At 38.0% G+C, this 13916-nt stretch overlaps 1 protein-coding gene across 8 annotated transcripts in view; it reads left to right on the forward strand.

Moving 5' to 3' along the window:
- Positions 1-13916, forward strand: part of LOC139981643 (uncharacterized) — a 177859-nt gene that overhangs the window by 154011 nt on the left and 9932 nt on the right. For 5 of the 8 annotated variants that reach the window (XM_071994188.1, XM_071994192.1, XM_071994190.1 and 2 more), the window contains one exon: positions 8847-10199. The exons of 1 other annotated variant lie outside the window; for it this stretch is intronic. In XM_071994188.1, coding sequence (XP_071850289.1) covers positions 8847-10199 — 1353 coding nt within the window. Of the gene's footprint in view, positions 1-8846; positions 10200-10706; positions 11574-13916 lie in introns of all 8 variants that reach the window. 2 more of the 8 variants (XM_071994185.1, XM_071994187.1) reach the window with 2 other exon arrangements.

A 13916-nucleotide genomic window follows, 5' to 3' on the forward strand; every position in this document is an offset into this window, starting at 1 on the left:
CGAATTGAAAGATAAGAAATAATACAGTAGGGTGACAAATCTATGTCTCTCCTTTATTTCTGCCTAAAATGGACTTAACTTTATTCTCTTATCGAATTCGCTCAATTTTTTCTTCAAAAAACTTGATCTTGGTCCTCTCTTAAAGCAGCCAGTGTTACTAAAATTGAAGTTAACAATTTGATCACATTAAAACAACTCGCAGGCTTTTTTTTCCTCACCAAATGGATGTTAATGAACGAGCAAGTCGTTTTGTAGCCCGGACACTTTTCTATATTAGTATTAAACAGCGAACTGCAAAAATTTCTAGAATTTTGAGTTTTAGTTGGACTAATCAACCCTAACGACCTACTGTGTTATGGGTTCTCTGTATATAATAGCATCCAAAAACTGATCAAAATCAACTTATTAAGCTGCTAGTTATAAGCTCGACACAGCTTCCAATCAAATACTTGATTTTAAATGTGTATTATAGTGAACCTTGATATACAAAGTGCATGCCTCTAATGTCCGATAGGCTCTAGTGACCCTATACTCTCAGTTTATATTGTTAATTGAAGAGAATTTTGTTCTATGGACTACAACTTAATGCTGGTAAAAACGACAAGAAAGAAATCGTTCCTTTGATCCTATCACGATACAATAGGTCACCGCAGCGTAGATCAATTTTACATAAGACAATGCAATGCATCGCTGATATTTGTATTGTCCATTTTGGACGGAAATGCACTGCCGTTTCGCAGTTTACTGCATGTATGCGACCAATAGAACGTTGTACTAAAAGCGTACCGTGGTGTAGTTCAGCTTGTGGGAAATCCCCGTGTCATTCCCTCTGAAAAGGACTTTTATTGTCCCATTCATTCCATTCATATATATATATATATATATATATATATATATATATATACATATATATATTATCAAAAGTCATAAACAGATTCTGAAAGAGGAATTTATTTGGTTACTCTGTCAAAACCCATTTTATTTGGAAAAATATTTTAGATAATTGAATTATTATTAATTAAAAATTATGATTTGATACAATTATTGGAGACCACTGATTACAAACTGGCCGGTGCAGGTAACAGCTTCAAAGACCAGCTACGTTAAAACCAAAACATACCCCCAGATGTCTCACGAAAATATAAAACAGGGGTCTTATTTATTCCAAACAGAAAATGGATTACTGATATGTTACAAAACTAATTATTCTGGTCTATATGTCTCTAAAAAATACACTATTCTTGGAGATAGGCACACTTGTTTATACATGAAACGGTTACTCTTTCTTTGTGTCACAAAGAGTGTATCTTCGTTTTCGCATCAAACTATTTTTGTGTCCGCAAAAATAAATGCTTGCTTCTACATCAGTCATCAGTTTCGTTTGATGATGTAATTGTAAAGTTATGAAAATGTAGAGAGATTCCTAAATGTCAGATTCTATGTCACAAAAACTCTATTAATCTCCTTTCTTTTTGATGTTGTCCCCCTGTAAAAAAAAAAAAAATTAAAAAATCCATTTTCTTAATTGCACAAGTCGAATTTCCTATCAAGCGTTTAAACCTTTCCTTTATCCTTTTTCCGTAAGGATTTGAATGCATTCATTAATGTAACCTAATTCCTTATGTGTATACCTCATTTTAAAAAACGACATTTTGCCCCATTTATTCCTTCGTTTTTTTTTATTAGTATTTTTTTTGCTTCAAGTATTTGTTATTTTCATGCTCTCTTTACTAGCGATTGTAGTGAAGTCGTGTAATCACGGAAATTTTTTAAACTTGTACCATTAAAATGGCTGAAATTAGACTATGCTGTCACCATGGCTTCGGGCTTTGATTTTTATGACGTAAAGCGTAACTAAAGTGATGAGCTGATAGACAGAAAGAATAATAGATGAAGTGTATATACGCTATGTGAGAACCAAAAACACAACGACTTTCAAAAGTTACAATTTTATCAAGAAAATCGACCATCGTAGATGTAGCAAAAAATCATAAAGATGGCGCTCTTTCTTCCTTTTATATACACGTGTGCTAATCTGACGTCCTTTAAAGATGGGACAATGCAGTATAGGATATTAAAGTGCAAAGGACATCGTATATTTACGACAGTGAAGTGCATACAGGACAGTGATGTGTTTAAATAGGACAAAGAAGTGTATATTGTGCAATAGAGCTCATATAGGGCTATATGATGTGCATAGGACAATGAGGTGTATATAGGACAATGAATTGTATATTGTGCAATAAAGTTCATAGAGATGTATGAAGTGCATAGGACAATGATGTGTTTATAGGACAATGAAGTGTATATTTGTGCAATAAAGTTCATTGGGCTACATGAAGTGCATAGGACAATGAGGTGTATATAGGACAATGAAGTGTATATTGTGCAATAAAGTTCAATGGGCTATATGAAATGCATAGGACAGTGATGTGTTTAAATAGGACAATGAAGTTTATATTGTGCAATAGAGCTCATAGAGATGTATGAAGTGCATAGGACAATGATGTGTTTATAGGACAATGAAGTGTATATTTTTGCAATAAAGTTCATTGGGCTATATGAAGTACATAGGATAATGATATGTACATAGGACAATGAGGTATATATGTAGGACAAAAAAGTGTTTTCTATTGTGCAATGAAGTGCATTTAGGAAAACGAAGAGTATAGGGCACTGAAATGAAGTAAAACTACATCGATACTCTACATGGTCGGCTATATACTGTTATAGTAAATATCCCTAAACTTTATAGATATGAAACGTATCATTTTTTGGAAGTTCGTTAATAGTCTTGTCTCCCTCTAACGACAGAGAATATAAAGGGTGCTAAACTTGCAACTGCTGCCATGATGACAAAAACCATGTAATACTTTTCAGTTCTACAATCCTGTCAGAATAAATCACAACTATACGTCCCCACTTTTTTTTTCTTTTTCTTTTTTTCTTTTTTTTCTAATTTGTCAATGCAACAAGGTTGTGACTTTGTTCATGGAAACACGATGAAATCCTACTTCAAACTATAGTTAATGGCTCTGAAAACTTTACTTTGATACCCCCACCCTTTCCTTTGGTTCACTGAAATGGAAGTGTATAATATTTTAAGTGTTAGTGTCACAGCATGTGCCTTCCATTGTTATGTATGTCGTGAGAGAGAGAACATAATTCCTTTCACCGCTGTAGCGAGAGAAAAAAAAAACACTATTTTCATTACAAGGTTCACTGCACCATTTTATGACTACTAAAGTATGAATAAGCTGTATTCGATTTTAAATGTATTTTCCTTTCCTTTTTTTATATACACTTATTTTTTTACGCTTTTCAAAGGATGCGGTCAATATTGCTATATCAAACTACGTTAGGTAAATATAAGCTTCAGTCTTTGTGTACATATCATCGATCAGTCTTAACGTTGTTGCTAAGCTACCGGGCTAAGTAAATGCCATTCTTTCAACTCGATCTAAGTAAACCCTCGAAAAATGAATTATGGGTTTTGTCGTTATCGCGGAAAACTTACCTTGGACAATGTGTACATATATAGATAAATATTAAGCTAGTCGGTGAAGCCGTCGAATATGGTTATACGTGTAAATTTAACTAGTGTGCATGTATACGGCTAACTGCATAGACCGTTTGTGCATTTCTATACTCAGCCTATCCGTACTAGGCCATATACACATAAAGCGGCTACGCAAACAATACACAGGTGCTGCCTGCATGCGTTGTTCAAGGTGCTGAGGGTGTAAAACAAAGAAGATTCCTGGAGCAGGAAGTTTGCTCAAATGGTTTATATTGTAATAAATATGTACTGTATTTGCGGTGAAATGCTGATCTAACTGCCTAAGCACTCATTCTCGTTGAAAACAAGAAAAAAAGGTCAAATTAAAGTGTTACAAGTCAACTAGGTAAATAATAAATACATCTATATCCTATAACACCATTTTTGTGGAACGTTCTCGCTTCGATCCCTTGAAATGTGATATACACAATTGAAAATTGAAAAGTTTAATTCTAAAATAAAGTTTCTGCTACCGGAGATAAAAGCATAAATCCAATATCATAATGAACTTGAAATGCTTAAATGGGGGCGGTATGCTCTAATTTAGAAAAGATAATGTTTTGTTATGGTTCAGTGAAAAAAAGCAGTGACTGCATTTGCATATATGTTGATAGACTCGTTGACGGGCTACACGACAGAAACGCAATTATGCATTCAATGTTGCAATGTTTTTAGCGAATGTAATCCAGGGATCTTTGAAGTCCTTGAAGTACTTCTCAAGTGTTCCACGAAGTTCTCTATAACGAAACACAGCTTTAATATTCAATCATTCATTTAGAATTTATTCTCAAGCAGGCTTAAACCGAGCAAAAAGGTTAACCTTTTTCAAAGGTGTTCAGCGCATGATTCTCCCTACTGTAACCTACATGTATAACGTTGTATTAAGTTGAATCTGAGTTCTTGGATGAGATATTTCACTGCCGTATTCAAGCCGTATTCAAGCGTATTATGCCGATGTTCGAAAGTGACAAATATGTAACGTACCACCCGCACACTCGGAGACGATTAACATTGAGAAACCTTTTTGTAATAATGGACTGAATAGGTGTTAAGGCAACATTTAAATTCATACGACAGCTCTCGTCCCACGGTTGTCGACTTAAAATTGAAGTAGTGTATGAATTAAGTTTATATGTTAAGAGTGACACATTTCGGTGCGTTCATTAAGCTAATCAGCAACTGTTCATATGGGTTCATCAAATAAATTTGAGGTGATAATCTTGTAATAAAGTATAATCTATTACTACAAGACATGGACGTCAACAGGTGGGGGACGGGGGGGACATGTCCCCCCCCCCCACTTTCAAAAGTGGAGGGGATATCATATCATTTGTCCCACCCACTTTTCAGAGCAGTTATTAAAAAAAATCACATGCATATGCGCGATTTTCTATCACAATTGCTGAGCTGATTCAAGTAGAATCTAACTTAAGAATCATTATCAATAAATTGCACTGGAAATTAGAACAGTGCTTGGCCCTTTATCCCCCTTCCTCCGATATTCACCCTCCCCGCTTCGTCCGAGACCTCTGATAAAAGTTTGTGCGATGTTTGAACGATGTTTTAGAGTGTTTTGTGGAAGCACCCCTTCTCGCCAGAAATGGAATTCCCCTTGCCCTACACTGTGAATCAGAGAAAGCAACGACGCATTTCAACTTGAAAACAAGGCGAAGACCCCACCAGGAAGGTAATATCATATATTTTAGGCCCTACAGACAGTATTCTGCCTGTATGCAGGATATTATATGATACCAAACTACCGAAAATATTTCGTTTGAGATGGACGCTTTGTAATTCGTCTCCCTTGGTGTCAGAACGGCATCTTTCTACCAGTACTTTCTGTCGGAATTTAGTTTTGTGAGACAAAATTTCTCCTCACAGATCTGGTTCTGATGTAACTAAAAACGACTCAGGAAGGCCGTCTCCTGCGATCTAGGGGGTCTTATGTACCCACAATTTTCTGGTACGCTACGCGCCAACCAATGGTGGCGCTCCGCTTAGATAGTATAGTGTCCCCCTCACTTTCTGAAACCTGCTGACGCCCATGCTACAAGAGCATTTTCTCCGAGGTGTCACTTTGAACAGATGCCATATATATATATATATATATATATATATATATATATATATATATATATATGTATATATATATATATATATATACATACATATATATATATATATATACGTATATATATATATATATCTATATATATATCTATATATATATATATACATATATATATATATATATATATATATATATACATAAAGTATTCTACAGATACACAGTGGACTATTTAGGCCGGAATTGTGTCCCCTACCCACCCACCCCATGCCCAAACTCCCTCATTAATTAATGGAATGAACCATTTACACCCGTTCACATTTCGGCAGTCACAACAAGTATATGAATTCACGCCATTATCACAAAAACATTCAACGACATTATTTAATCATGTTCTTTTTCTACGTTGGCCTATACCATGACTGAAGACAGTTGCTATGGCAACGTTCCTGCACAACATCAAAACATTTCATTGATTATGTATCGTACTTATAACATTTTTTGAAAGTTTGATTTGAAAACCATCGAATCAGGAGAGGAAATTGACTAATGTATTGTGATTTTGCTCGATAAATTTCTAGCGCTTTTGGATGTTATCTGTGAAGTTTGCTACAGTGACAGCTTCTGAAGCCTATAATGTTATTTACGAAGAAAATGCATCGATATAACATACAACGATATATATATATGTATATTTATACTAGCTAACCGAGCTTTCTAATAATTATTGGGTTGTTTTTAATGCTTGAGCTAAGAAATTTAATACCTACAAATGTAGGGCCATACAATTAAAAGACGCTGATTTGCTTCCATTAAAAAAAGCTAAATACACAGCAAATTTTTGTAGCTTTACTCACGTTTTGCTCTTAACATCTTAAGTCTTCATGTTTCAAACAAAAACCAAAAATTCTGTGGTGCTGAATTGCAAATAAATAAATTATACATACCAAACAAAATAAAGGCGAAATATTGAACACAATTCATTCCTCTCTCTAAAGGAAATTGAAAAGCAAAGAAGGCAATTTTGAAAGTATCCAAAAATGGATTCTTTTTCCTGAGAGAAAAAAAAACGCTTGAAGAAACCAATCAAACGAAAATGAAAGCAAACTCGCGGCAGGTCGTGATAGCTCAGAGCAAGAGATTGTATTGGCAGAAAATAACGCGAAATAAAAACGAAAAGAAAAAATGCAATTTACTTGAACTAAAAAAAAACCGTTTGAGGACTCCTACTGAGCATGCGTATAAAGTGAATGCGTGTAGGCGATATCGCCTCTACGTTCAGCTTTAATACGGTAGCTAAAATTTCACTTGAATTATGTGAATAAATCATTCGAAAGGTGTACAAAGTTTGAATTATCCGGCTTCACTTAAATACGGAACCAAATAAAAAATATCTGGTCTATGACCAGTGTTCGATTTGGCATTGTCAGCGACTATAGCTATGTACGGTTGAATTGCCGTTTGGCCTACATACATTATTAATGTATTTTCTTATTGGTGTACCAAAATGTATCGGTGCCAACTGAAGCCAATTATTAGCTAACTAGCGCACCGAGAGAGAGAGATAATGAGAATAAAGTTAATGAAAGTTGTTTTAGTTTTATGAATACAAATCTTGGGAAAAACAAAAATCAAACTCATATTCTTTAAAGAAAGACACAAAAATGGGTGCTTATTGATCTTAGAGAGAAACTATAATGTGTTTGTGGTGTGGACTGCCATCCTTATTATGATACACAAATACCAATTTTGTCCGCATTGATAATTGGATTAAATATTGTTACTACATCTCTTGCTGCTATCACGACCAGAAAGAAGAAAAAAAAATTGGCAAACCTTTTTTTGCAAACTTATACCAATGCATGTGCGCTCCTGTTTTGTGTTTACCTTCAGGTTACGACGAAACCACTGAGACAGCTTTTGTGACCGAAATAATTACTGAAATATACACAGAAATGTTGACCACTGAACCTCAATTCACGACTTACGATTTATACGAAACTGACATAATGACTGAAGCCGTAACTGAAATAGTTACCGGACCATTGACGACCCTGTACGAGGACGAGACTGAGGTCATAACGGAGGTCATTACAGACGTGGTCACTGAATTAAATCCTACTGAACCTAGAATGACGACTCAATATGACGACGTCACAGACGTAATAACTGAGATCATAACCGACGTCGTAACAGAACCTGAATTGACGACGCAATATGATGACGTCACAGACGTAATAACTGAGATCATAACCGACGTCGTAACAGAAACTGAATTGACGACGCGATATGATGACGTCACAGACGTAATAACTGAGATCATAACCGACGTCGTAACAGAAACTGAATTGACGACTGGTATAAAATACGAAACGGAAGAAATAACTGAACTAATTACTGACGTTGTCACACAATTAGCGACTGATGAACCAGTAGTTACGACACATTACCAAGATGAGACTGAAGTATTGACTGACATCATAACAGAAGTGTTGACTGATTCTGTCACTATGACACCAGTAGTCACAACGTCACCGTCTGACATTGTCACAGAGCTTCAGACTGAAAAAGGTCAAACGTCTACATATCGATATGAGACGGAAGTTATAACAGATGTCTTGACAGATATTGTTACAGAGGCTTTAACACCGGAAGCGGAAGCAACTACCGTCGAACGGTTTGCGACCGAAGACGTCACGTATGTCGTCACAGGTCTAGTTACCGACGCTGTTACTGAACCACCAGTAACTCAACCGGAACAAACATCTAAATATGTCGTTGAAACTGAAATTATCACCGACATCGAGACAGAAGTGATCGCGGAGACTACTACGATTAGAACGACGACAGAACGGATTGAAACAGAGGTCATTACGGACCTCGTGACCGATGACGTAACCGAGCCGTTAACAAGCGAGAACGTAACCGTACCAGGTTTAACAACTGAACAAGAGTACGAAACCGAAATAGTCACTGACATTTTGACGGAACGAATTACCGATTCTGAACTGACTCAAGAACCAGACACAACAGTTAGATACGAGACAGACATCGTCACAGACATTAAGACGGACTATGTTACTGATATATCAATAACTGAAGCCAGGACAACCGACACGCACACTGACATTGCAACTGCAGAACCGACGGAAGCCGAGACTATCGTCTCGACGACGGAATTTTCCGATGAATATTCATCACGTCCTACTACTCTCTTAGTTACAGATGTATTGACGGAGTTAATAACAGAAGTCGAAACGTTCGAACCTCTTTCAACGGAATCCCCAGATGTGACCACAGCGCTGCTTTCTACCGATGTTGTTATCACGACGGAAACTGTACCAACGGAGACTTACACAGAATTGGAAACCGAAGTGCGGACGGATATATTGTCTACTTTCGCGGAATTGACGTCTAAAGAAGCACTGCCTCCTACAGAGCAAGTAACAGATACAGTCACCGATATCGTTACGGAGGTTATAACCGAAGAGCCAATAACTGATGTGGAACCCTCCTCTACAAAGCTACCGGCTACTGACGGACAGACAGAAATCGTCACAGAGCGAGACACTATGACGGATATCGTTACGGAGGTTATAACCGTGGAGCCAATAACTGATGTGGAACCCTCTACAAATATACCGTCTACTGACGGACAGACAGAAATCGTGACAGAGCGAGACACTATCACGGATGTCGTTACGGAGGTTATAACCGTGGAGCCAATAACCGATGTGGAACCCTCCTCTACAAAGGTACCGTCTACCTACGGACAGACAGAAATCTTGACAGAGCGAGTGACGGAACTTGAGACAATCGAACTTACCACAGCGATCAATCCCACTGAGTTGACTGATCTGAAAACTGAATCGGTGACTGAGTTCGTGACGGAACCGAATACATTAGAACCAGCAACACCGCCCTCACCTTCAAAGACGACTGAAGAACCAGCAGTTACCACGGAGGCACGCGAGATGACCCAAGGGGTTCCGTCGACAGTCATCACTGAAATATTTACTGAACTCCTTACCGACGACGATGCAGTTGGCACAACGGTCATTGAGGCTACAACGAGCAGAGATGTCCCAAGCCCGGCAAAAGAAACGACTGAATATGCAGTCCCACCACATACGACGATAATGCCTTCTATCCCTACCACAGAGCTGTTGGATACCACGGAAGTATTCGATACCACTCAAGTCCTCGAGACTACATCTTTGACTACCACAATGTTACCGACGACGACCGTTTACATGCCAAACAGCTGTGACTACACCGGCGAAAGCATCTTACGCGTTGACTATAAAACGAGTTCATCGATCACTTTTAGTTGGACAGTATCTCAAGCCACCGACTCGGTGAGGCTTGAATATCGACTCTCTGGCACGGACGATTATACTTCGTTTTTGGTCGACAAAGATTTGACAGATTACACGGTAACTTCGCTCTTGGACGACACACTTTACGAGGTGAGACTGAGAGCTATTGACACAGACAGTACCATCGATGACTGTGACGTTGATGAGGAGAGGACATGCAGAGATGGATTAGAAGGCACCGACTGTCTTACAGGTATACTCTCACCTGCCATGCCGGATTATACTCCTCGATATAACGCCTCTTGTATAGACAGCCTCCTCATTTAGTACTATACTCTCAACTATATAACTCTCGCCACATCTATATACTCGACCATCAGTAGACTAACCTCGATCTCACAACTTAACACTTTGAACTGTTCCTCATGACGCTTACGTTCACTCTTTCAGGCTCTTATTTTATTGTAGTGCTTGCCTGCTTTATCAGCCGGTTAGCCAAAGCTGAGTGCTATTGACCAGTATCATATATATAGCTGTGATACTTTTGCTCTCTTTCTAATGCATCAACTAATAATACCTTACCTTCATATAAATACATTAACCTCAATGCGCTCTTTTATGCACCATTATTCGTGATATGTTTTTTTTTTATATGTATCAGTTGTTTCATTTGTTAAATTCTTTTTGCCAATATAAGAAGAGCGCTAGGAGTCTTATCCACTATTATTTCGATTCATGTTGTTTCTGGCAATATTATTAGAAACGACAACCGCTGCGGATAATTACACTACAGAGAATATATTATCAACAACAACAACGGTACTGGAGACAGAGACGTATCAACCTACGTCACCGTACCGTGTTACCGGTACTGAAGGCACCGTCATGTCCACAGTAACAGACGGCGAACCTGTAGAAGGAAGCACTGCTACAACAAGCTTACTGCCATTAACGACTGAGGCTGATGTGATCGACCCATCAACAGTCGATGTCATTACAGGAACAGACAGTAATATTACAGAAGAGGCTGTGACGGTAGTAGATACCGACGGCACTAGTCCCGCAACGATGGTCAGCGTGACGACACCGGACAGGAATGAGACGACACCGCTCAGAGATGTAACGACACCGCTCACGGATGTGACGACACCGCTCAGAGATGTAACGACTCCGCTCACGGGTGTGACGACTGTCGTCGGTAATTTAACGACACCAGTTAATGACGTCACAACACCAGCCGGGCATGTGACGACACCGATCGTTGATGTAACGACCCCCATAGACATTTCCACGACTCCGTACGTGCCGGGTGTTTGCCAGTATGACGGAGATAGTATCATCATCATTTTAGACAAGACCAGTGCGACAATCACAATCTCGTGGATCGTGACGGAGACGACCGATTCCGTGAGAGTCGAACACAGACTGGAATCTGCATCCGATTGGATATTGTCTGAATCTCTCCAGCCCGCCAGAGAGACTCAATACACAATAACAAACCTGCAGGTCGATTCGCTGTACAATATCCGTCTACGAGCCATTGAAGTTGGTCGAGAGTTTGACGATTGCGAGATCAATGAAGAGAGAACTTGTGAAGAAGGTTTGGAGGGCGTTGATTGTACTACAGGTATGACGTGTAACCCCCCCTCCCCCCCCCCCCGCCCGCCACCAAAATCATCACTCCATTCATAAGCTTTTGTGTTTAACAGTGCTGCAGCATATACACGGATTCATCGTCCTTCATCCGCATTACCGCTTAAATATGTTAAGTAACGTATATGCTTTTAGTATAGCTAAAATAGAAAAAAAAATCTGCTTATACGAAATTGGTCGATTGGAACAGGTGCGTACGTTGTTGTGATACATGTACATTTATTTACTTTTTTCATTTTAATGAATTGTGAATATGCAAATATATATTGATTTAATTTGCTGGTTTAATGACGTACCGACATTAACCTTCCAAGTTCATGCAACTAGTTTGTTTGTTTTTTTGAGGGGGGGGGGGGGGCTCGGGAGGCGAAGAATAACCGAACTTTAACGTGTTTACCGCACTTTATAGATGGTCCATAAATAAAAGTCATATTTCATTATAATGGAATAAGAGGAATCGCGTCAACATTAACAGTTAACATATACAACAGCCTAACGGTAATTTGAGTATACTGAAGAAGAAAATCAAAGTACCATCCATTTTATCAAGTTCCCTAATGAGTAAATCATGTTTTGGGAAGAAAAATAATTTTGGCCTTAAGATAGAGAAAGACAGAAAAAACGTATTGCTTTCAATTCTATGGTATAGCACTAGTATGGTACGGTACTAATTGGGAACACTTTGACCTCGTTACTGTCCCAATCCCTCTAATGACTCCCTTCCCCCCCACTCCCGGCTTCCTGACCCTTAATGGGCGTCACGATAAATGAACTTTGAAAGAAATGAAACCCAATGTTTAAGGGATTTTTCCCTATACACTGAAATTTCTGAAAAAACAAAGTTTGTTACATTTTGTCCTTTCACTATTCTGTCATTGTCTATAGCAGGGGTACCCTAACTGGGGTGCATGAACCCCCAGGGGTGCGTGAGTCCATCCCAGGGGGTTCGTGAGACGTTTCTGAAAGTCAAAGCTAGAGGACTTTTTGTTGAACTCAAATCTAATATATCATATAATTTAGTAATGTACAAAAGTCGTACCTATCGACTCTTTTCGCGTTCCATACGCATATGTTGCCATTGTAGTACCGTATACCGTGCATGTGATAAATAACTGAATTATGAAACAGACACAGGCCGCACGACTTTGGTGAAGTTGGTGTACGCATGACAGTACGTCGTGAGGATAAAGAGCTGATATGATCTTAGAAGTTTCCAAATAAATATTTGGTCATCTCTTGTGTTTTTTTCATTACAATATTACACAATGAACTTGATCTTTTACGAAGCACTGTTTTGCGTATTATAGTATAATTATGACTCAGATCGTGTCTCGAAAAGTTGGGGGTTCTTGGACAACTCTGACATCCACAGGGGGTTCGTGGGGGGATAAAGTAGTGTCTGCTATCAATAGGTCTTACCCAAACGAACCCAATGTTCGATATCAAAACCTTCCTCGTTTGACAGCTTTCCCTGGTAGTTATTTTGAGAAGGGTTTTTGTACATTGTTTTTGACATGTCTTAATTCGTGACTACAAATTATCTTCAAATGTATATATCAGCTTTCATATTTAATCACTCGGAGACGACCCGTCTCGTGAATTCAATTATGTAATATATTCATCGATATATTTAATTGCATGATTCCACTTTTCCACGTTCCAATACTTTTTTTCTGTTGTATAATATCAGAGCGTCCCCTTTTCACTTCTTTTCCCCTCGCTTTCCATTTTTCTTTAGAAATATCCATTGCGTTTTACTCCCTTTTCAAAGTAGTGTATAGAACAATAAATCTACCTTTCGTGTGTTGGTTTTTATTGTTTCATTTATATTAACACAATTTCCCTTCTAACCAGATATGATAAATATATATAACAGCATTATGTATGAATATTTATGTATATATATATATATATATATATATGTGTGGTAAATGTCTGTGCTTATATATGTGTAGTTGTGGGTGTGTGTGTGGGGGGGGGGGGGCGTTAGAGCTATATACACGAAAAAAACAGGTGACATTGGAGTTTGTAGATAACTTTCACAAGACTTCTATTTCATTATGTTCCTGTTAAACTGTAAATGTATGTATATGATCTTATAAGATTTCTCCGATTGAAGATTATATCTTACAATAATATTATGTTTCTTGTTGGTCTTTCAGTGTGTGCCTCAAGTTGTATTTTTAATCTTGTGAGCACGTTTTAGACATTATTTTGCCATATGGAATATACCATCACAGATTGCACAAATTGTATGTATAAAAAAACGACACGTTTTCCAGCATTAGGCATGAGGTCATGTAATATATGCAGAGTA

The sequence above is a fragment of the Apostichopus japonicus genome, chromosome 15 (genome assembly GCF_037975245.1).
Source record: "Apostichopus japonicus isolate 1M-3 chromosome 15, ASM3797524v1, whole genome shotgun sequence".
NCBI classification, from domain to species: Eukaryota; Metazoa; Echinodermata; class Holothuroidea; order Aspidochirotida; family Stichopodidae; genus Apostichopus; species Apostichopus japonicus.